General features: G+C 35.9%; 1 protein-coding gene across 1 annotated transcript in view; it reads right to left on the bottom strand.

Moving 5' to 3' along the window:
- Window positions 1-24,468, bottom strand: part of IARS2 (isoleucyl-tRNA synthetase 2, mitochondrial) — a 73,874-nt gene that overhangs the window by 24,473 nt on the left and 24,933 nt on the right. Inside the window, exons 4-13 of the mRNA XM_036757385.1 lie at window positions 23,158-23,306; window positions 23,028-23,077; window positions 22,826-22,935; window positions 22,293-22,383; window positions 21,366-21,481; window positions 17,343-17,512; window positions 16,073-16,163; window positions 15,240-15,391; window positions 11,847-12,007; window positions 1,800-1,902 (exon numbers count right to left, since the gene is read on the bottom strand). Coding sequence (XP_036613280.1) covers window positions 1,800-1,902; window positions 11,847-12,007; window positions 15,240-15,391; window positions 16,073-16,163; window positions 17,343-17,512; window positions 21,366-21,481; window positions 22,293-22,383; window positions 22,826-22,935; window positions 23,028-23,077; window positions 23,158-23,306 — 1,193 coding nt within the window. The remainder of the gene's footprint in view (window positions 1-1,799; window positions 1,903-11,846; window positions 12,008-15,239; window positions 15,392-16,072; window positions 16,164-17,342; window positions 17,513-21,365; window positions 21,482-22,292; window positions 22,384-22,825; window positions 22,936-23,027; window positions 23,078-23,157; window positions 23,307-24,468) is intronic.

Raw genomic sequence — 24,468 nt, 5'->3', positions numbered from 1 at the left:
TGCATTTTAATTATACAAAGATATAATACAAATGGGTAATAGGTAATACTGCTAAATTCAGAAAAACTTAATACTTCAGTTGACACTGAATTTTCTTATGTTAAATCTGTGTATATTAAATAATACTCAAACACTAAAAACAATTCCAAGCATTAAGTAAAATCAGGTTTTCCTCTCTGTTTCTTCCCTTGCAACACACACATAACAAGCTGGATATGGTTTCTCTTTCATTCACTCTCATCACATTTCATGTTCCTTGCTTGGAAATGAACAATCAAATTAGAACATTATCTATGAACATCTAATTTTTCCTACTATAAATTATTAGAGGCAGGGCCCATTTCTTTTTATCTATCCCAGGGTCTATACATTATTACATTGTATTCTTTGATGGAATCATGTTGTAAGGATGCCCTCCATTTTGTAGATCACAAGTCAACCATGCCTTTCCATCCTGTGGTATCTATCCTTGCCTATGCCTTTCCATAAGTTCTCAATGGAAGACCAACCCAATGCCCAGGAGGCTATCCTCTAAATGTCCTATAATACTGTTAGGAGTTGAGCTTTCCATCACTTGCTCTCAATACCTAAACACTTTCCACCACTTCCTTTTCCAATTATGTATTTCCTTAATGTCTTTACAATTAGGTATTTCCTTCTCACATAGAAGTCATCACTGGTTCTGTGCCTCAGCCTACTTATATCTAGTATATGTCTTCTCCGTTGCCCTTTGGGTTACCTGCTTCACTAGTGGTATCTATTTTTAAAAAAATCATATATCAGAGGGGCTTGGGATCATAAGACCATCGATTTAAGGATTGGAAAAGACTTTAGAGATCTTAGACCCCAACCCCTGCGACTTATAGCCAAGAAATGATTCTTTCAAATTTTTCTCTTTGTGCCTCAAGTCTTAAAACACATGGTTAAATCAGACATGTACTGAGTTAACCTATAAGCACATATAACTTATATGCTGCAGACTGATGAGGAGCTAGTCTCAGTACTGAAAAGGTGGAAAGTGGCCTGGATTGCTTGTGGGAACTTACCCAGTATGTTCAAAGATCTTAAGCACTGTATATAAGTGTTAAATAAATATTTAGTTAAATGACTGTAATTTCTATGGCCATTAGTTAAACATTCACAATTTTAGCTCATTTCTGGGCATTATTATTTTGCTAAAAAAAAAAACTTTTCTGCATGATATTTCAAAACAGCTAATACAGACAATTATGTACATTCAATTAATTCTTATTTGAATCCAGCAAAGTTCAAGTGTTATTCCCACTAACTCTTAACAACTTCCAATATAAATGCAAGTATTTATGATGCACTATAGTTTAAAATTGAACTTCAAGTCACTAATATTAGCAGAATATACATAGAGCTTTCATTTATAAAGCACTTTTTTCATCACAACATTGAGAGTAGGTCATGCAGGTATTACTCCTATTTTGCAAAGGAGAAAACTGGGGCTCAAAGGCGAAACAACCTGCCGAATAGCAGAGGGCTGGAAACCTTAGATTTAGGACTTGAACACATGTCTATCTGACTCCAAATCCAATGCTCTTCTTGCTGTATCACACTGCCTCAATACAGCGACCCTGTACCTACCACTATATTAAATTCTATCCTGTTAAAGACATACCTGCCCTATTTTAGGTCTAGATGATGTCTTTCTTATATTCTTGTATTTTACTATGTTAAGCCTGTTTTAAAAATTACATTATAAAATAATTACCAAGCTTTAAAAAATTACCCCCCAGATCTTTAGTATTCAACATTTGCAATTTGAAATTTACCTGAGATAAGACTTTTTCAGGAAGAAGCTGCTCAGGACTATGGGTCCACCAGATGTCACTTCCATGTTTTTCTACTAGTTGAACAAGATGCTCGATGGTTTGGCTATTGAAAGAAAAAAACAATCAGATCCAGTGAAGTAACTACTTCTGCTAAGGAATAAAGCAATAATAACAAAAAGAAATGACAGAAATAATGCCTTATTTCCAACCCCAAATTGACCTCTCCAGTTATGTAGCTACAACTGTAGGCTACTGGATACTAGTTCACTTCAAACATATTTCAGAAACAAACCTTATTCTATCTTCTCCGCCAAACTAAATTTATCCTCTGATTTTCTTATTATGTTAAAGGAAATATCATTCAATCAGTTAAAATGTGCAAAATGTCTTAGTCACCTCTTATAAAATGAACCAAAAGCATTTTTAAATACTTAATATGTGCCACATGGAAGGGATACAAATACAAAAGTTGACAGTTCCCGTCTTCAAGAACTAAAAGTGGGAGGCTACACATGTCGGAGAGCAGGGGCTGTAAACAGGGTGTTTGAGTCTACTAAAGCATAAAGATAATAAGTGGAGCTCAAGGGAAACCTAATGACATCCTTTCAAGAAGCAATGGTGCAAAGGCCATTCTCCATTAAATGGGTACGAACAGTTTTCAAAAGAATAAGCGCAAACTTAACAACCACATAAACGAATGCTCCAAATCATTAATAAGAAGAGACACACAAATGAAAACAGCCCTAACGTTTCATCTTCTACACTGCAAATTGGCAAAGGTAACGAAAGATAGATTAGTCAGTAATGGAGGGTCTGAGAGAAGGCAGGCACACTGGTGCAATGGTGGTGGAGCTGGGAACAAGCACCACCATCACGGAAAGCAATTTGGAATTATACAAATAAAAGTGATTAGAATATCCATGCCCTTTGACCCAGAGATTCTATTTCTTGGCTTATACTCCAAGGAAGGCACTGATCAGTACTTATATACACCAAAATATTTGTAATAGTCTTCATTGTGATAGAAAAGAATTGGAAACCAAGTAGATGCCCACAACTGCAGAACAGCTGAACAAACTGCGGCACACAAACATAATGGAATATAACTGTGCTATAAGAAATGACGAAATGTGGAGCAGCTAGGTGGCGCAGTGAATAGAGCACCGGCCCTGGAGTCAAGAGGACCTGAGTTCACCGGTAGCCTCGGACACTTGACATTCACTAGCCGTGTGACCCTGGACACGTCACTTAAACTCAATTGCCTTGCCTTCCCCCCACCAATAAAAAAAATGATAAAATGTGATGAATATGGTAAGATCCACGTGAACTAATGTAGAGTGAAGTAAGGAGAAGCAAGAAAACAACATGTACTATGACTACAACAATGTAAAGAACCACTACACACACCAAAAAAAAGAAAAAAGAAAACGAATGCTGCAACGTTATAAAGAGTAAGCCTGGCTCAAAAGAAAAGATAATGACAAAACATCCCCTCCTCACCCCTCTGCAGAGGTTAGGGATCCACAAGTTTTGTACATTATGCACATGTTCAGACTTTTGTGATCAGGTATGCTGACTTTTCCCTCTCCTTTTTCTGTTGATCTTTAAAAAATATTATTTGTTATGTGAAACGACTCTCTGGGTTGGGCAGGGGAAATGATACTGGGGGAAATTAGGTGATGTAAAAAAAATGTCAATATAAACTTAAAAAAAAAAAGAGCGATGGATGCATCAATTAGGTTCCCAGAAAAAATGATTCAAAGTAGAAGGGGCTACGTAAGTGTGGTACAGAGCAAGTGTAAGAAAACGGGCAGGAACAGCTGTACGGGACATGGAACAAGGAGTAATGGTCTGGCTGGCCTGGAGACTGCTAGCTGTCAGGATTATTACCTGGAACGTTATAAAAACTTCCAAATCATCTTCCTGCCTACACTCACTACACATTTCGTCATTCTCACCAAACACTGACATATTTCTCTTCCTAAAATACTACTTTCATTAAGCCACCTTCCTGTTAAAAACCAACTAAAGTTAGCCTCCAATCTGGCCCCAACCTATTTTTCTATTCTATTTTAACTCCCAATACTCTTCTTTTGGGGGGGAGGGGAGAAGGCAAGGCAAATGGGGTTTAAAGTGACTTGCCGAAGGTCACACAGCTAGTAAGTGTATCGAGTGTCTGAAGCCACATTTGAACTCAGGTCCTCCTGACTCCAGGACCGGTGCTCTACTCACTGCGCCACCTAGCTGCCCCGCCCCATACTCTCTTAAGGTGAACCTCCTAATCTTGCCAAACTGATCCATTCCCCAAAATAAACTAACCTGGCTCATACCTTTCCACTATTGCTCACTCAATTCCTCCTGCTCCCATCCATCCAAGAAGTGTCTCCCACTTCTCTGACCTAACCCTGCATATTCAAGGCTCACCTCAATTCTTACCTCCTCCATGAGGTCTTCCTGGCCACTCCAATTCTGTCATCTCCTCTTCCTGGTAGCTTAGTTGTGCACACTACTTAATTCACATTTAATCTTAGGTGCAGTGGATTCTGTGCTGGGACTGAAGTCAAGAAGACTTGAATTCAAATCCTGTCTCAAACACTTACTAGGTCTGGACTTCAGTTTCCTTATCTTTTAAATGAATGGTGCTCTTCCACCAACACATAGCTAAAAAGATCATTCTAAGGAACCAGACTGTCAATATCCCAGAAAACACTAACATCTCTCTGAAGGTCTGGACAGTTATTGTGAAGGGCCCCAGAGGAATCAAATGAAGGTATTTCAACCATACCAATATTAAGCCCAAGTTCCTTAGAAAGACAAAAAAAAAGCTTGTGAATGACAAGCAGTAAGGAAATTGAAAAGAATTTGCACCAGTTTGCACAATCAGTAATTGTGCAAAACATGACCAAAAGAGTTGTCCTGGACTTGGGGGTCAAGGTAACATCCTTGTATACTCACTTTCCTATCAACATTACTACTCAAGAAAATGACTCAATGAAATCAGAAATTTCTTGAGTGAAATACAGATTCCAAGAGTGCTCATGAGAGCAGATGTTGCTCATGCCATTTCTCAAGTCTTAACTCTTGAGGAAAATGATGTTAAACCTGTATCAAGCTCAGCCACCTTGATACAACAGGCCACCACAAAAACAAATAAAGAAAGGACAATTTCAGGATGGCATCTATGCCTCTAGGAAGGGCCCAACGTTCCGGGCTGGCTGCCAGGTCCGAAGTGTCCCCGGTGCTGCAGGGAACCTTCTGTGCTCCCCACACTGACTGAGATGCTAGGATAAAATACACTTGGTCCTTTGGAGACTACTGCCTTATGATCATATTGTACACAAATCTGGCTTATGCCCCAAGGTAGTTAGACAGGGGATCTTGGGCTCTTGGAGACTCGGTTGGAATTTTGGAAGATCCTTTTACCAAGCTGGACAGGCTGTGAATATAGACTTTTAAAGAGAGTGTAAGTTCAGAAAGCCTTCCGGGCAGAAGGTTTATCATCTATTTCTTCAAAGTGATAAAAAATAATTTTGTTGTTGTTATTTTGAGTCATTTCAGTCATGTCTGACTCTCCATGACCCCTTTGGAGTTTTCTTGGCAAAGAGAATAGGAGCAATTTGCCATCTCCTTCTTCAGCTCATTTTACAAACGAGAAAATGAGGCAAACAGGGTTAAGTGACTTGCCCAGGGTCACACAGCTACTAAGTATCTGAGGCCACATTTGAACTCAGGTCCTCCTGACTCTGGTAAAATAAAAAAATAAAATGAACGGGTTGGACATGATGTCTTTTAAGGCTTTCTGTTTCTAAATCTCTGATCCCATGACCCCTGTTTGTCTAGCTTAGCTGTCAAAATCAATTTCAAGCACCCCAGAGCTGGAGAATATGGTATAATTCTCTGAAATCACTACTGCACAATGCTATGATTTAAAGTGGGACTACAACACTTCAGCACTACAATACTTCCATTAGTAATTCAATAACTTTTAAAAAATTAACGGTTTATTTTTCACATTATCTTTCTTGAGGTTTTTTTGATCTGTTTTCTTTCACAATATGACTATCATAGAAATGTTTTGCATGACTAAAAATATTAATGGTTTAAGAGAATATAAAAACTGCATATCCCTTTAAAAGTTCTAAATTTTTTTTTTGGTAAATTCTATAGTTGATCATATCAAATGAACAATTTTGGGGAGGATGGAGGGGAGAAAAAAAAAGTGCTACACATGAAAAATATTGTAAAGCACATTCTCCTTCATCCTTCTTATCTGTCAGTCTCTAGACCTATGTTCCAGGGTTCTTCTCCCTTCCTCTTGCAAGTAGAAGAGATACAAATGTCACACTGGAAATGTAAGTGAATGATGGGTGTACTCCAGTGGAACTTAATGCTTCCTCACTCCTACCCCACACAGTGATCAATGCCTTGAATCAATCAGTCATGCTCTCACAGTACTAATCTTAATAGTTCTTCTTATATATGCTAAGTCTGCTGTTGTTGTTCAGTTGTTTGGTCGTGTCAGACTCTTCATGACCCTATGGAACACAGCACACCAATATTGTCCATAGGGTTTTCTTGGCAAAGATACTGAAGTGGTTTACCATTTTCTTGTCCATCAAGTGACTAGCACAGGGTCACATAGCTAGTGATGGAGGCTGAATTTGAACTCAGATCTTTCTGACTCCAGGTCCAGTGATCTTATCTACTAAACCACCTCGCTGCTTCTGTCGGCTACCAAAGTCCCATAGAAAAAAATGGGCAAAAATCTAATATTTGCATACAATATGGTCATAGGAAATTTATAAGACTAAGACCTACTCCCCAAGGAAATGAAAGAAAAGGACATCTCATATCTCATGGAATATAGATATTAAACATAATCTAATCCAACTTCTATTAGCATTCCAAACAAGACTTAGTATCCCTTGAGAACAAATATTTACAAAAATAAAGTTGACAAATAATCACTGTTACCTCAATCTCCCAAATCTCATATTTGAACCTTATCTGTCACCTGAGTTTCAGTCCCCAATCTCCAAACTGCTTAGCGGACATTTTCACATCAGTTCCTGCTCTCACCAAAATAAACAATAACTCAAACTCATCATCCCCATTCTCCTCAAACAAGCTCCCTCCTATTTCTATCAACATAATCGCATCTCACAAACTTGACCAACATTTCATTTGATTCGGTTCAGGGCACTCTGACTAGTGTTGGAAATACAAAACCAAAATATCTCCCCCCTTCAAGAAGCTACATTTGAGAGGAGGAATATAACATTTTTACAAATAAGTAGACACAAGATAATTGAAGGAAGGCTGAGGACAGAGCATTGGGCTTGGAATCCGCAAGTTGTCTTCCTGAGTTCAAATCCGGCCTCAGACTGTGTGACCCTGGGGTAAGTCACTTAGTCCTGTTTGCCTCAGAGTTCTCATCTGTAAAATAAGCTGGAGAAGGAAATGGCAAATGGCATTCCATTATCTTTGCTAAAAAAAAAAAACCAACTCAAATGGGGCCACAAAGAGTGGAACACAAGTGAACAACAAAAACAATAATAGCCGGTCACATTTCTATAGTGCTTTAAGGTTGACAAAAGTCTCGACAGAGCTAAAATTCCCATGCGCCAAATATAAACATAATGCCGTATTTTATGATGATGCAGCGTTTCTATCATTTTTTCCATAAACTAAAAAATACTTTATATAATCATTTGAATTTATTCTTAGCAGTGAGAGGCAATGTGGTATACCAGTAACAGTGCTGGTCTTGGAATTAAGAGAGACATACTAGTAGCCCTATGACCACAGGCAAATTCCTTAACTTCTTGTGCCAGGCACAATGTAGGCACTTAATTAATACCAGCTGACTTAAATTGACTTTTTTTAACCTCTTAGCAATAAAATAAGAAAAAGAAATTGACAGAATAATCATAAACAAGGAGGAAACACAACACTTTTTGCTGATAAGATTTACTGAGAAAGTCCTGAAGTCAACCAAAAAGTTAACTGAAACAATAAACTCATCAAAGCTGCAGGACATAAAATAAATTCATGTATCATCAGCACTCTTTTGCAGACCTCCACTCTTTAAAAAAAGGCAGGAATAAATAGAAAGAAAAATTTCATTCAATTAATTAAAGAAGCTATAAAATATGTGGGATTGTATCTACCAACATACACCAATGAGGGGCAGCTAGGTGGCGCAATGAGTAGAGCACCAGCCCTGGAGTCAGGAGGACCCGAGTTCAAATGAAACCTTAGACACTTGACACTTACTAGCTGTGTGACCTTGGGCAAGTCACTTAACCCTGATTGCCTCACCTCCCCCCTCCAAAACAGAACAAAACAAAACAAAGATACACCAATGAACTATACCAATCCAACTATTAAAATTTTTTATAGAAATAAAGACCTAGAAGGGCACCTAGGTGGTGCAGTGAGTAGAGCACCGGCCCTGGAGGCAGGAAGACCTGAGTTCAAATCCAGCCTCAGACACTCGACACATGTACTAGCTGTGTGACCTTGGACAAGTCACTTAACCCCAACTGCCCTGCCCAAAAAAAAGGTGAAAAAGAAAAAGAAAGACAGACCTAGAGAAGTGTTAATTGCTGCTCTTAAAAGCTGAGCCAATATAATAAAAATGACAATATTTTCTAAATTAATCTATTTTTTCAGTGCTGTACCAAATTATCAAAGGAGCATTTTACAGACCAAAAAGGAAAATAATAATCAAATCCATTTGAAGGAACAAAAAGTCAAGAATCTTTAGTTAATAATGAAAAAAATTGGAAGCAAGGTGGGGAAGGGGTCTAGTAGTACCAGATTTCAAACTTTTAGTACAAAGGGGTAATCATGAAAATAATTTGATAATGCCAAAAAACAGAAATCAATCAGTGCAACAGATTAAGTACATGACATACTAAAGGAAACAAAGTAGTATGGTGTTGGAAAAACACTCCAAAATGGAGAGCATTTAGGCAGAAATTAGGTTTAGACCAACGCATCATTTCAAACACCAAGATAAGTTCTAAATGGATACATGGCCTACATATAAAGGATCACATCAAAAATGAATTAGCAGAGCAAGGAAGAAATTATCTGTCGGTTCTTTAGTTAGAGGAAGTGTTCATAATTAAACAAGTGACAGAGAAGATCACAGAAGATAAAAGGGACAATTGAGTATATAAAGTTTAAAAGTGTCTTGCAAAAACAAATAAAATATGGTTTTAAATTAGAAGGAAAACTGGTAAATGGGGAAAAGAAATCTTTGTATCAAATTTTCTGATAAAGACCTCATTTTTAAGACATATAAGGAACAGATTCAAATTCATAAGACTAAGACCTACTCCCCAAGGAAATTAAAGAAAAGGACATATATTTACCCTCCAATAGATATACATTTGTATATATACACATCTATACATAAAAATGTATATGGAAGGAGGGAGAGAAGAGAGCAAGGGCACAGCTCTTTCTGAAGTAACAAAAACTGGAAATGAAGGATGTGTCTTATAGTAGAATGGCTAAACAAATTATGGTATATTAATGTAATATAAGATTATTGTGCCATAAGAAATAACGAAATAGACAGTTTCAGAGAAAGCAGTTAGACTTTAATGAACTGAGTGAAGAGAGCAGAACTAGAAGAATAATTTATATAACGGCATTATAGAGAAAAACAACTTTAAAAGACATTAAAACTCTAAATCAATGTAATGATAAGACATGAATCCAGAAGACTGAAGATAAAGCATGCCATTCACCTCCCGCCAAAGAGATTATGAACTTAAAATACAAAGAGACACATACATTTTTCAGACATGGCCACTGTGGGAATTTGTTTGATTTGACTATGCAAATTTATAGGGATGGTTTTATTTTTCATTTTGTTGTTATTGCCACTCATGGGAGAGGGGGCAGGAAGTGAGTGGGACAGATTATAAATTGTAAATCGGTTATGAAAAATAAGTTAACTTATTTAAAAAGGAAAAAAGGCAGAGTAATTTATAAAAGGTATTGAATTCAGTTTATAAAATTCTAAGGACCATCCCTTAACAAACAAAACAAATTACTCTGAGTCTCAGTTATTTCCTTTGTAAAACAAGGATAATTACACCTCCAGCACCTACACTTCAAATATATGGATCAATTGAGAAACTGGTAAGGAAAGTATTTTGTAAACCTTAAAGCAAACCTACACAACCTGTGGCCTGCCAAAGGATTTCAGGCTGCCTGAGAAAAATATAAAGGAAAACATCCTCTACATTTTTTGTGGGCAGCCCAAAATCCTTTGGCATGCCCAAGGGCCATAAGCAGCCCATGGGCCGCAGATTGTGCAGGCCTGCCTTAAAACAACAAGTTACAGGGGCAGTTAGGTGGCGCAGTGAGTAGAGCCTTACTAGCTGTGTGACCTTGGGCAAGTCACTTAACCCCAACTGCCCTGCCTTCCCCCCTTCAAAAAAAAAAAAGAAATAGAAAACATCAAGTTATAGTGTCTAAGAGAAGGCTTTCAGCGAAGTATGTATTAAGCTGGCCAATAATATGTGAAGCCCCAGAGATAAAAATGTCCTAGCAGTCATAGAGGATGGTATATCTTTCCAATAGAAAAATTAAGTCACTTGATACCTAGACAGAGGAACCCGAAAAAGAACATCAGCTATTTTAGAGGCCTCAGAAATAAGGAACACAAAACCCTCAAGGGAAAAGTTTGCTACAAAAATCACCAACTATCTGAGTACCAGGGCTGTACCAAAGATGATCTATATTAAGTCTAGAACTAAGAATGAATCCAGCCAACAATGTACAGGTGCACTTCAACCATCATCTTGGCACCTAACCACAAAATGGTCAAGTGCCACACCATGCAACCTGTAATAAATATCCAAGGTGGGGCATGCAGAAGGAATGACTGACTGACATTTGGAGGGGGGATAAAGGAGAAGTGTTGCCTTCGAGCATCACAAGAGAGCAAAAGATGTGAAAAAGGCTAAAAACAAATGTAGAAGATTCAACTCCTAGGGAAGGACACTCAGGTTCTTCTGTGTAGCAAGTCTATTTTCCTACAGTTTTGGCTGGACCTATGTAGGGAAAGTGAGGACAGAAGAATATGATAATGTATATATAGCTGTTTTGGGTTCAGAAGTTAAAGGGTTTGGACCATGCACTCAAAGTACATCCATACATTTTAGCTGAAGTTATGTGAACTCTATTAAGTACTTTCTTATACAGAGATTTGTCCTAAGTTACTCTTAAACATTTGAAGGGCACATGAAGCAGAGAGAGTTGACACACTACAGAATATACTATAAAAATGTGACCAGCTAAAACTATTTATGACAGCTACTATTGTTATTATTAAAAACTGAGATACACAAGAAGGAAAAGATTTTCCCCAAAACAGTAAGGAAATTTGTAATTCAAAATTCTTGAATTTACATACATTCTTTTTGGTTACTGAAGTCAAATTGACTTCCACTGTCCAACATAACTCCTACAGAGCAGATAAAGTTCATAAATTCTAAGGTGGAAAATAATAGGATTAGAAGTAAATGTGTTTAAGGGCAAATAACAAACCTGGGCTTGAGTCCTATTATTTCTCTGCTTAGTCTCAAAGGGCCAAGTGATAGCTATGATTTCTCCATATACAAAACCAAACACCTACTTCTCAAGGAAGTGAATACTACAACTTTATAATAACTTTTTCTCAAAGCAACAACAGACTATTCATACACTGTTTAAATAACACAATACATTGCTTCAGGGGAAAAAAACTACTATAAACATATCTTTCTAAAGCATAAATGGGAGCACAGCTTCAAGTTTGTTTTCAGTATTTGAACTGAAAGACTACTTTATTAATATGGTATTTTCCAACGAGGTTCTTTTGATACCTGAAGTGACTGAGCCTCTTTGGAAGCTTTACCAAAGTATACATCCTATAATTTATTTGAAAAAACATAATAAAGGTCAGTGAAGTTGAGATATTTTTCCATATTTGAAAAATATTTAACTCACTAAAATTTTATAAAACACAGCAAAAGTTTCTACCTGTTGATCAAGATTTCATCTGTTGTCTTGTGATGGAACACAGGAATTGGAACACCCCAAACCCTTTGCCTTGAGATACACCAATATGGCCGTCTCTCTATTGTATCCACCATGATATTCATTGCTGATACAGGAATAAATTTCACCTTTCTTAATGAGTCCTGTAATAAATTTACAAATGTATTTTTAATTGGGTTACTGAGATCATGCTAAAAAACACATTTGTATAAAACTAGGAAGGGAAACTAAGTAAAATTTTTTCAGGTGTTTACCAGGGGAACCCATTAAGTGATAATCCAGGGGAAATATACAGCATCTATCACAGACCATAACATTAATTTGTAAAAACACTAAATCAAAACCAACAGAATAGGTTAAGAACTACCACACTTTATTAATAGCAAATAAAATTAATTAAATCTCTATTTCAATCATAAAAAACAAATTAGTACTATATAATTAAAGAATATGTAGTTTTCAAAAGAACAATTGTAAACTATTAACAATTTTATGAAAGAATAATCCAAATCACTACTACTAAGAAAAATGTAAATCAAAGGAACTCTAAGAAGTTTCATCTCAGAAAATTCACAAAGATGACAAAGAGGAAAAATAGTCAACACTGAATAGGATTACGGAGAGATACACACTTAGGAACTGTTGGTGGAGCTGAGAATTGGTACAACCATTAGGGAAAATAATTTGGAATTATGTAAAGAGTAACTAAAATGCTTGTAGTTTCTTACACAGAGGTTTCAGTGCTAGGCATATACCCCAAGGAAGTCAAAGACAAAAAGAAAAGTTCCATAAACACAGAAAAACTTACAGCATCATTTTTTTTGTAGTAGCAAACATCTGGAAACAAATTAGAAGCCCATCAAATGGGGAATGGCTAAACAAATTGTGACAAATGAATATAATGGAATACAACTATGCAGTAAAATGGTGAATATGATGGACACAGAAGGCATGGAAACTTTTAAGTACTAATACAAAAATGAAGCAGAACTAGGAAAACAATAAACAGAATGACAATGTAAAGACAAAAAACAATAAAACCACCAAGTGTTGATAAAATTATAATGACAAAACTTGGCCCCAAAGAAGAGACATGAGAAGGCACTTCTCCATCTTCCATTCTTTGAAGAGGCAGGAGAATTTAAGTGTGGAACATCACATAGAATTTCTTTTATTTGATATGTTGGTTAGTTTTACTGTTTTTCCCTATTTTTTTTAATAGAGGATGGCTGTCTGGGAGGGGAAGGGATATAGTGAGAAATGAACATGATGTAAAAATAAAATGTTTATAAAAATTTATAAAAAGCAAATAAAATAGAAAACAAATTAGTACAATCTCAAAGTAGTATTTCAGAACCTAAAGTTGTCAGGTGATTTGCTATTTTAAAGCAAGTATTCTTTATCCTTATATCATGGATCCTTTTGACAGTGTTGTGGAATCTATGGATCACGTCTCAAAATGCTTTTTTTTAAAAATTCATAATCGAAAGAGATGCTAAGTTTCAACTACAGATTAGTGAAAATAAAGTTGTAATTTCCCTTCCAAGTTCAAAGACTTCATGAAATTTATCCATGGACCTCTAAGGGAACTGTAGACCCCAGGCTAAGCACTCCTGTTTTAAAAAATAGGTGGATACAAATACCTTTTCCTAAGAGCTTCTCCTTTGGTGTAAAACAGGTAAACATTAGCCCTCGACTTTGGGACTTTAGTTAGGACTTAACAGGACAAATGCTGAATTTAGCTGTAAGAAATGCTTGTGTCCAACTGCAAAACCCCCAAAAGCCCCAAGATGTCAATGCTACCCAATGTGGCTCTGTGTTCTTGAATTTATTTTGTTTTTCTTTCTCCTGTAGTTACAGTATTAAAATATTACATTTTTTATTATTTGTTGTATTTAACTGTTTTAGGTTTCCTTCTATTAATTTGAAGAATGTATGGAACATTTTATACTTGTCTGAAGAAAACTTCTCATGTCCTTCTTTTTAAACTTATGTGGCTTTCAACCTACTTTTGAAAATGATTGATTACCCTCAGAAAAAAAAAAAATGTTCCCTGTCCCTACTTGAACTTTACACATTTGTGAAAGGATGAATGAGTAAAGATCTATACTATGATTGTTCAATTTAACTACAGATTCCATTTATACTATACTCCTAATTTGAGACTACCCTTTTAACCAAATTCAGGAGGGATCACTCTAAGTCAAAGATGTTCAAGTAACCAAAAGGAGATCAAAACAATAACAAGGAATTGGCAAATAGTAATAGGGTCGTTTTTCTATTTTAAAATAGTACCCAGAACACAACAGTGTTTTAAACTAACCTACAAACTAATCTGCATGTTCAAAGTTGAAAAATATGTACTTGGTTAGAAACACCAAGTCTAATTTCAATATAGCATGCCAATTCAAAACTTTTCACATTACAACCACTAAAATGCTCTATGAAAATCTGGGAAGATTTATATGAAATGATGCAAAGTGAAGTGAGCAGAACCAGAATAACATTCTACACAGTAACAGCAATATTGTAATGATGATCAACTGTGAAAGATTTAGCTACTCTAATCAATACGATGATCCAAGACGATTAATTCAAAAGGATCCATGATGAAAAACGCCATTGAGACAACTGGTGAACTCTGAGTGCAGATTGAAGCATTTTTTTTTCAGTTTTCCTTTTTTTTTCTTTTTCTGCAACATGGCTAATATGGAAACATGTTTTACCTGACTTCACATGTATAACTACTATATTGCTTGCCTTCTCAATGAGTGGGAGAGGGGTTGGCAAGGAGAGAATTTGGGACTCAAAATGTGTAAAAATTAACACTAAAAATAAATAAAAGTTTTTAGAAATGAAATGCTTCATAAAAATGTTTCTACATGATTAAAAACTTTACCTCATGAGTTCAAAAATATTATCACAATGAAAATTCACTTTTCTGATGCACAGAATTCCAAGTTGAATGATTAAGATATTAATTGTTAAATACAGTTAGTAAGTACTATAGTTTTAAACTATATATTTTTTAACAAAGAACAGCTACTTTTGTTGAGATTCTTATCATTTAATGTGGCAGTGTATATGTATATACCAGCATAATGAGAGTCAAAAGACCAAGATTATACATCTTGCAACTAACAAGCTAGCTATGCAACCCTGCCTATATCACATAACCTCCTTGGCCATGTTTTACCATTTATAAAATAAAGATTATAGACTAAATGACCTTGAAGGTCCCATCAAGCTTTAAGCTTCAATTCTATGAATGTAAGCCAGTACAATGAAATGTGTTCCTTCAAAGACTATATGTGTATATAAGCCTGGAGGAGTCGTCAATCCTATTTTATAAGAAAAGTGACTTAAGTCTGGTACCTTGGCTGTAGCTGTCATATTTTCTATCTTTACAAACCACTGCTTGCTAGGGCGAATAATCACTGGTTTCTTTGTCCTCCAATCATAGGGATAACTATGTGTAAATTTCTCCTCCTTTAGCAAATTCTTTGAAGATTTAAGCATGTTTATCACTAATAAAAAAAAAAGAAAATTACAAGTTAGATATAAGAAGGTACGTAGCATTCTAAAACCTCCTAAGCACAATCTCAACAACTATTAAGCAGTGTAGAATCTGGTCTAGTAGTTGCTATCACCGAAGACACCCACCACCCTAGTACAAAAATCAGGGTCTGTAGAACCCCCGATAGAAAAGGGGCCACTCTTTCAGAAAAAAAGAGTGAAAAGTCTGGGCAGATAATAGGTTTAACGACTATTACTACACATAATGGCATCTGCCTCTTCAGTTGAAAGCAAAGGTAAAGGTCAAGTGGCTACATAGATCCATAAGAAACAGAGCCATTCCACAATATCTGTCTAGAAAGTCTTTTGGAAATCTAGAAACACCCAAGTTTATTCTTCTCTTGGTTTAAGGAGAGTGGTTTCATTACTACATCATCACTACTACTCTTCCACAAATCTATCAAGTCATGCAGCTGATTGAAACATTGCTACTAAGCAGAATCAATTAAAAACACAAAGAAGTATATCATTTGGCAAAATAAATTAAAATAAGCCACTTAAAAGTTTTGCTTTCTTCAGGGAAGAGTCACCCTGAGTTAAAAAACTGTAAAGACCAGGGCAAAAGAGACATAGATGTTACTTGCTCCTGCTACCCATAGAATGTTCTTGGATGACAAGCAGAAAACACTGACCAGTCTCAGACCCTTCCTCAAGGATGTTCTTGTTCTCAAGTTCATTTCCTGCAGCTTCTGTGAAATTCCCAAGTTCATCCACCAAACAATCCTAGGAAGTACATTTTAGTCAATTAGAACAAAATGTTAAGAGACATCATCTTTTGAGACATCTGACTAACAAAGAATCGACAATGAGATCTGATAATTATGAATTCCTGCTCTATAATGAAAACTTGGATAAATTTTAGTTCTAATGACACAACTTCAAATTCCTGTGTTTAAAAAAAATCTGCAGTACTAAGGCATCTACCTGAAGTTTAATAACAAAAGGTATCAAAGTGTTTGAATTCAAACAAAATGTCAGAACCAAGTTTCATTTATGAAACAAGGGATAAGAGATAATTTTAAAAGTCCTTTTAGGTGACAGTCTGAAATTCTGATATAAATTAGACTCAACTAAGACAAAATTCATAGTAATTTAGACAGGTACTAGACTAAGGTTTGCTTTAAAAAAATTTTTCTAAATACAAAATTAGAAAAGGAATACTTTTCCTCCTTAAGCAATAAACATCTAAAACACTTAAAACCATCTCCATTCTAAAAGGCACTAACTGGAAGTGCCCTTTAAGTATTGAAACAGCTGAGACAGCATCTCTTCTTAAGATGATTTTGTTAACTATTAGTCTATTTATATTACCTGGGAAGTAATGAAACTATATTCCTTTTCAAATATTCATTCCTTATTATCATATTCTTAATTACTGAAACTGAGTTAAAGGCAACTGGTATTCTTGAAAGAGCACTTATTCTTGGACCAGAAGACCTAGATTCAAACTCTGCCTCTGACACTCCATATATGCCGTAGAACAATTCACTTAACCCCTCCAGGCCTGTTTCCTTATCTGTCAGGGAAGGTGGTTTGTGATGTTGCTTCCAGCTGTAGATCTATAACCCTATGCCCTTTCTCAATTAGCCCCCAAAAGCAAGGTTTTACTATACAATTTCAAATTGAACAAATCCTAATTTTTAGATTTCACAAAATCATAGACTTAGAGCTAGAAAAAATTGTAGGTCATCTAGTTCCTCTCCCCTATCTTACAGATTCAAAAAATGAGAACCAAAGAAGGGAAGTACAAGTGATAAATGAAAGGGCTGGGAGGAGATGAAAAAGAATGGAATAAACTACAACATAAGGTATGAGAATGGATTATGTTAATTCGATAAAAGCAATACATAGCTATTCTTCCTCACCCCTCCCTCTTCAAAAAAAGAGAGCAAGAAATGCTACCATGGGCAGCTTGTGTATGGAAGCCAAACTGTAATCTTCCATCCCGTGAGCCGGGGCTACATGCACCAAGCCTGTGCCTTTCGACAAAGTCACATGATGACCAGGTAAGAGTGGGGAGACTCTATCAGCAATTGTAGGATGAGCACAAGAACCACTGTCCATATCAGCTCCTGAAAGGAAAAGAAAAAAACCATTAAAAAAAATTTCTATTCAGATCTTCTTTTGATTCTTTCTTCCTAGTAGATCTGATCCTAAGCTCTTTGAGAGCAGGTCTGGTCATACTTATATCCTCATTGCCTGGCACAGTACGTGGAAGACATTTAATACATGTTTGTTGCATTGTATATTGCTATGTTAATGACTTTCCCGATATATTAATTACATAAGCATTTAAGAAAGGTACACCAACTCGGTTCAATATGGCCTGGCCCTTACTCAAGGACCTGTGAAAAGATACGGTACCTATCAAAGATATGGTAACTATCCTCCTGGGAAACTAACTCAAAAGATTAGGTCCACAACCCAACAACACGAGCTTTCCTTATTAACTCTGATGCCTGAATTTATATAAATATTTTTAAAGCTGCTTGTATCTGCTACTTGTACCACTTCCTGGGTTAACAGATTATGTAAGCCCATCCCCTCTGTTCAAAACATTACTTTATAAAATGAAACCTTTAAAAATCAGGGGGAATGATAGGAGTGAAGAAGAAGAAGAAAGGCTATTTCTAATGACTCAGTTCAACAAGATTTGGCAAGTCTATCCCATAAACTTGAACCATTTTCCAAAACTGATGTTTTTTTATTTCTTTTCACTCACTTTCACATCCCTTCATGATTTCAGCTGTGTTTTTAGACTCTCTCTAGCCTCACTGTGCCTTTAGTGAGGCACAATTGACCAAAGGTATCACTCTGTCTTCCAGCTGAATATAGCCCTCGACACTCCAAGTGTGGTCCAAATCAGATTAAAATAGAGTTCCTATCTGATTTTAATGTGTTGCTGTATTAATAAAGTATATATGTATATACATATATATGTATGCAGATATATATACACACATCATATATAATTGTATATATATAAATTATATGTGCGCGTGCGTGTGTGTATACACACAGCCTATAGGGATCCTTATATACAATTTAGTGGCCCCTGTTTTTATAGGTATTTGACACCACTGCAGTAGATGGAATTGTAGAAATAATACAGACAGTAATTGCACATGATTTTAAGCACTTTGGGGAATGGGACTGTGCCAAGGACATGAGGGCATCCAACCCTTTTCTTTCCCCATCCCAGCAGGGCCATCAATTGCCCCCGCTGGAGGCAGCACATTCCCTTTCCTTTCTCTTTGCCAGTGATGCCTGACAGAGTGTGAATGAGATGGAAGTTAACAACTCCATGCCTTCTGAGGAGATGAAGGCCTTACCATGTGTTCTGTCACTGTTTCCTAAGGTCCTCCACACCTTATCATTTACCCTGACTAAACACTGCCAACTTAACTACTTAAATAACCTAAAGACCGCTGGGCCCTGCTATTTGCTCCTCTACTTAACCCCTTAGGACTTCCAGGTCATGCTATCTACTTGGCAAATGAACTGTCTTTTATGTTTTATCTCTTCCAAGTAGAGTGTGAGGTCTTTGAGAGCAGGGTGTGTCTAGTTTTTTATATTTGTAACCCCAGACCCTTAGCACAGTGCTTGGCACATAGTAAGCACTTACATGCTCATTTATTCATTCATCCACATTGGGCTGGTAGCTTTAGTCAACAGGCTGTAATGACTGATAGTTCATTTTTCTAAGAAATGGCTCTGTACCTTTCATCTCACAAGAATAGTTTGAATTATTTTTCCCTGAAAGAATTAAATTTTATCTGAATACACTGAATTTCAGTTGACACTCTTCACACTCCATACATACAAATTCTCAAGATGACACTCAACACAAGTGTTTCAATATCTTCCCCTTTAAGTTAGTTCAGTTGGTTTGGCATTTCACTAGCTATGGACGCCCTTTTCCAGACAAGTGACGGATATATGATCCACAATTTGTTCATCCAATTAAGTGCCTGTTTACAATCACCTCTTACTTTACTTTCCCTAAACTATTTCCTGATGTATATCAAAATACATCTCACAACCCTGTGTCAAACCACTTTTAAAAATCATTGTTAATCCAAGACAAAAGCTTCTGAACATCAACAAATTAAGTTTGTCAGTTCCCCTTGCTCAGATATTTATTTACTCCCTCAAATAATCTAGTCAAGTAAGATTTTTCTTTTACCAGAATCACACTGACTTTCCTCAGAGATTATATTTGTTGAAGACAGTTACTCATATTGTTTCTACCACTTTTCAAGCTAAGGAAGTGAGATCCCCTCCTTTGTCCTTTCAAAGACTTCCCTGAATTAATCTGATGGATCAGATTCATGCTAGCAATGCAACAATACTCTTTCTGCACAGTGGTTGTTCAGAACTAAGCCTGACATTTAGGTCAATATACTTATAATTTTATTACTTATTTCTTCAAACTCTTGGGTTAATGACATCAAGTTTGTGATTCATTTATAACTATTTTGTTGATAAAGGGAAACACAACTACTTCTTTCTTTTCTGTAATTTTTTTTTAAAACTTAAAATACAAAATGAGAAAAAAACAGTGGTACGTACATAGCAGAACGTAAGAGAGGGTTCATTATAAAACAATAAATTTCCATTTCAAGAAAACCTAAATAATAAATGCTACACATTGTTTTCAAAGCTGCCCAGCTTTCCTCTGCTTTGAACTTTTCCCTCCCTTCCTCCCACCCTAGAGAAGGCTACAATTAAGCATGAATATATGTACATATACAAAGATACATATACATAATCTATAAACATACACATAACTACACATATACACTCATATACAATATGTACAATGATGCTTATTTCCTCCTCTCATCTCCTTCTCTGAAGGCAGTAAGCATCTTCCTTCCTAAGTCCAAGTCTTTCATGTTTTTCTAAATCAACCTGCTCATCATTTCCTATACCACAGCAGTGTTCCAGGCAGCACAACTTCTAAAAAAGGAATTCCTGTGAATATCTTCTTCAGAGAAGAGGGAAGCAAAGAATTCATGGAGTCTTCTCACTTCACCGAAATTACTTATTTTAAAATGATAATCATGAAATCTCAATAAATATCTAAATGACTTTCTGCTTTTCATATAAAGTACACATTTTTTGTACTGCCCTTCATATATCTAAAAAATACCAGATTATTGGTTGTCCTCAACTTCTTTTACTAATAATTAATTTCAAGGCATCTGACATCACATTTAGTGACTCACATAATTACTTTAGTTGAACAAATTTTTCATCTTTCTTTTTTCTGAAGATGTCACATCTTCAAGTCTAGTCCCTTTCATTTTCTCAGTTATTCACATATGATTTTTGTTTGAGACTAGGTTTTTTTAAATGCATGACACACATTTTTTCTAGTCTTCTAAAAGAGTTACTATTCAGCAATCTTTAGAGGTTATCCGGTATTTATATTTTATACACTTTACAAGGTCACCAACTCTTTTGATCTTCTGAGCTGAAACTTCCAAATTACAGTTTGGTTGAAGATGCTTTTGGTATGCTTTCTAGAACTCATCCATTTTCTTCACAATCAAAATTCTAACTCTCAAAACTAATTTCTCCCTAAAAGTATAAAACAAGTTTTCAGCAGTGTGTGTGTGTGTGTATGTAAAAATTCAGCAGTGTGTGTATACACACGTGTATATATTATATATGGATATTTTAAGAAACTCCATCAGTTATGTAAATAGGCATATAACTTTTATTTTATCAATAATCCTATATTTTACATATGTCTAATATATGTTCTTTTTAAATATCACTCCCCCCCATTAGAAGCCAAGCTCCTATAAGAGAAAGATAAAGTCTACTAGTTTTTGAAAAATAGGAAGCAAAGCAATACACTGAAATCAATATTTTATGCAACTGGTAAATATGTTCCAATTATTTATTTATCTTTACCTAAAAATGTTGAAATAACCTCAAATTCTGTTCCCAAAACAGCAGCTACAGATGATACTTTTTCATCAGCCAGTATATAAAATTCTCCAGAATTGGCACATTTGACGATGGAATAACTAGAGTGAAATATTAGAAGTTTATTAATAGTAATAAAACAAGAAGTCACTGATATGTCTATGCTTATCATAGAACTAACTTAAAGAGGAATTCTTAAAATGACTCTAGAAAAGATACTACCTCCTAATCTTTCCCTAATATACCTAACATTTGCATTGCTGCCTAGCTTGTCAGGGGAGAGAGCCCCAGCCTCAGAGCCAGGATAGTTAGGACTCAAGCCTGGCTCTGACACGCTGGGTATGTGACCCCAGGAAGTCACTTAACCCCTCAGTGCTCCAGGCCAGAGGTGTCAAACTCCAAGAGAAAAACAGCAGCCACCATTCAGTACATAAGAATCCCTGTGGGCCACTTACTGACTTAGTTTTAAAATGTAAGGTTACCCATGTTTTCTTGTATTTTTGTTTTGTTAAATATTTGCCAACTGCATTGTAATCTAGATAGAGCACCCTAGGGAGGCTTGTGGGGCATCATAAGGCCTGGGGCTATATGTCTGACACCTGTGCTCTAGGCAAATCCTTCCAGAATCAGAGTTGCAGGGGAAGCATTGACCTGCACTGGGAAGAGGCAGGCTGCTTCACAGGAGAGTTTCCTATAACTAATGAAATCACAGTTCCAGGTCTTTTCCCTATCCTTTCCTAATAGCAATTTCAAAGGAAATAGCTAAGAAGAAAGCTTACAACATTGTAAGAAATTAGATCAATCTAATCAATTCTGTGTTGTCACTAGGACAGACTCCACTAGCTTTCAAGATTTTAGACATTCAATGTGTTCCCACCAAATATGGATAAAACAAAGAATTCTAACACATACTTAGATTCTGGCATATAGCAGACAGCCTGATTGGCAGGAATAGTCCAAGGCTGTGTGGTCCAGATTATTACACTAACAGGCGAAGAGCTATCTGTAGGAGAGATAGAAATGTGTTGTGAGTGGCCCAATAAACAGTATACTATATCCCTACTGTATGTAGGGGTACCATGCTGGGCACTTGGAGGGTTGGAAGAAGGAAAAGAGGAGTAAGAGAACTGGGAAATAGGACAGTCCCTGCCCCAATCTAAAGATATAAAAGATATATACATTTATACAAATAAATCTAGAAAGTATAAGCATATGAATCAAATATAAAATGTTTAAGATTTCAGTTCCAGATGACAGAAAGAGAAAAGATAATATTTAAACAAGGTCTTAAAGATGGGTAAGATTTCAACTGAAAGAGTTGGGGGGGGAAGGTATTCTAGGCAAATGGAAAAGCAATAATTTAAAAAAGGGAACAAAGGCAAGAAAAATCACAGGCTAATATCCCAATGCCGTATCTGTAACAGAAGAGCTACAATAGATCTTACCTAAGACAGAGGCCAGCAGGGGAGGGGGTTTCAAGAGTGGGAACTTGACATATACAGAGTGACTGACATGCTCAGGATTATACTCAAGTTCAGCTTCAGCCAATGCAGTCCTAAAATTTTTAAAAACATCAAGTTAACCAATGAATGCTTTGAACTCTCTCAAAAACTATCCCCCCTTTTACTGCCCACTGATTAAACATACCTTGCTGAAGGAGACCAAAATACAGGTTTATAAGCTCTATATATCAAATCCTGTAGAAGATAAAATTACATTAAAACAGTATTTTTGTGACACACTTTAAAATGTTTAAAAATTATTCAAATAAAAATACCTTAGCATACATTTGATAGAACATTTTTAATTGTTGGGCCTCATACTTTCCATCAAATGTGTAGTAGCAATTATCCCAGTCCGCCATTACACCCCAACGAATAAATGCAGACTTCTGCTTTTCAATAGCTGCTTCTGCAAATGCTCTGGCTGAAAAAGATAATTAATTCTTAAAAATAATTTCAATCAAGCTGTTAAAACCTATGTTAAGTACGTGTCCTCCAAAATGTCAAAGATTACATACTGTCAGCATACCTGTCAGTACAGATCTGATTCATAAACCAGTGCTATGATGCTGAAATCACAGAGAGGCCACTAAACATTTAGCAAAGGAAAGCAGATTAGAGGGGAAGATAAATAATTTCTACAGCGTATTTCCCTTCCTTGTTATAGTTTCTTGTTTGTACAAACCGGTGGCATTTATTAGCCATTTCAATATACATAATGAAAGAAATAAGATAACTGATCTAATCTCGTATCTTTGAAAAGGACTATTCTATGCAAGAAAAAAAATCATAATACACAATCAATAACTATATAATTTTATGGGAGTTTTTTTCTTTACTCCTCACATAAGCAAGAGATTTCATCCATTCTCTCAGATGGGAGAAAGGAGAATGTGAAAGAGTTTAAGTTAAAATGCTAAGCTTGCTTCTAGTTTACAGAACCACAAATAAAACTATTGGTTGAAATACCAAGTTCATACAATTAGAAGACAGGGCTAAATGTGAACACAGATATACAGGTTTTTAAATTCTTTCTTTCAATATCCAACAGTTAGAGATCCTCATCAGATCCAAAAGTTCTAATTCAATAAGCCTACGCTTCCTGGAAAACAACACATTTTACAAAAAAGCAATTTTCTGAGGTAGAAAAAAACAAAATTTTATTTGGGAGATTTCACTGTACTACAGATGAGATTATTTTAAAAATAAGGCCCAGAAATGTCTAGAAAACTCACTTTTAGACTATTGCACAGAGTCAGTTCTGGGATAACCTTTGTTTTGAAAATGCTAATTTGTTCCAACACAATTGACATACTGGGGAATAATTTGAGCATAACATGGATTATTAGTTTGCTTATGCTCAAATTTCAAAAGTTAGAATGCAGAAAAGTACACCACTTCGCAATAACTCACAAGTTGAAAGTCTTCCTACAACTACTTCCAACAAGCAAACTTCAGGTCTTTCTCAAAGTGAAATCCCATATCTATTGTGTATCTTCTGGGGTGGTAAAAAGCTATGGGGAAAGGAGGGCTGGTCTGCACCGAAAATGGTTGCCCCATCCCAAAGTTGTGGCTGAGGCAGATCT

The sequence above is a fragment of the Trichosurus vulpecula genome, chromosome 4 (genome assembly GCF_011100635.1).
Source record: "Trichosurus vulpecula isolate mTriVul1 chromosome 4, mTriVul1.pri, whole genome shotgun sequence".
Taxonomy (NCBI): Eukaryota; Metazoa; Chordata; class Mammalia; order Diprotodontia; family Phalangeridae; genus Trichosurus; species Trichosurus vulpecula.
This window is presented reverse-complemented; position numbering and strand designations above follow the sequence as displayed.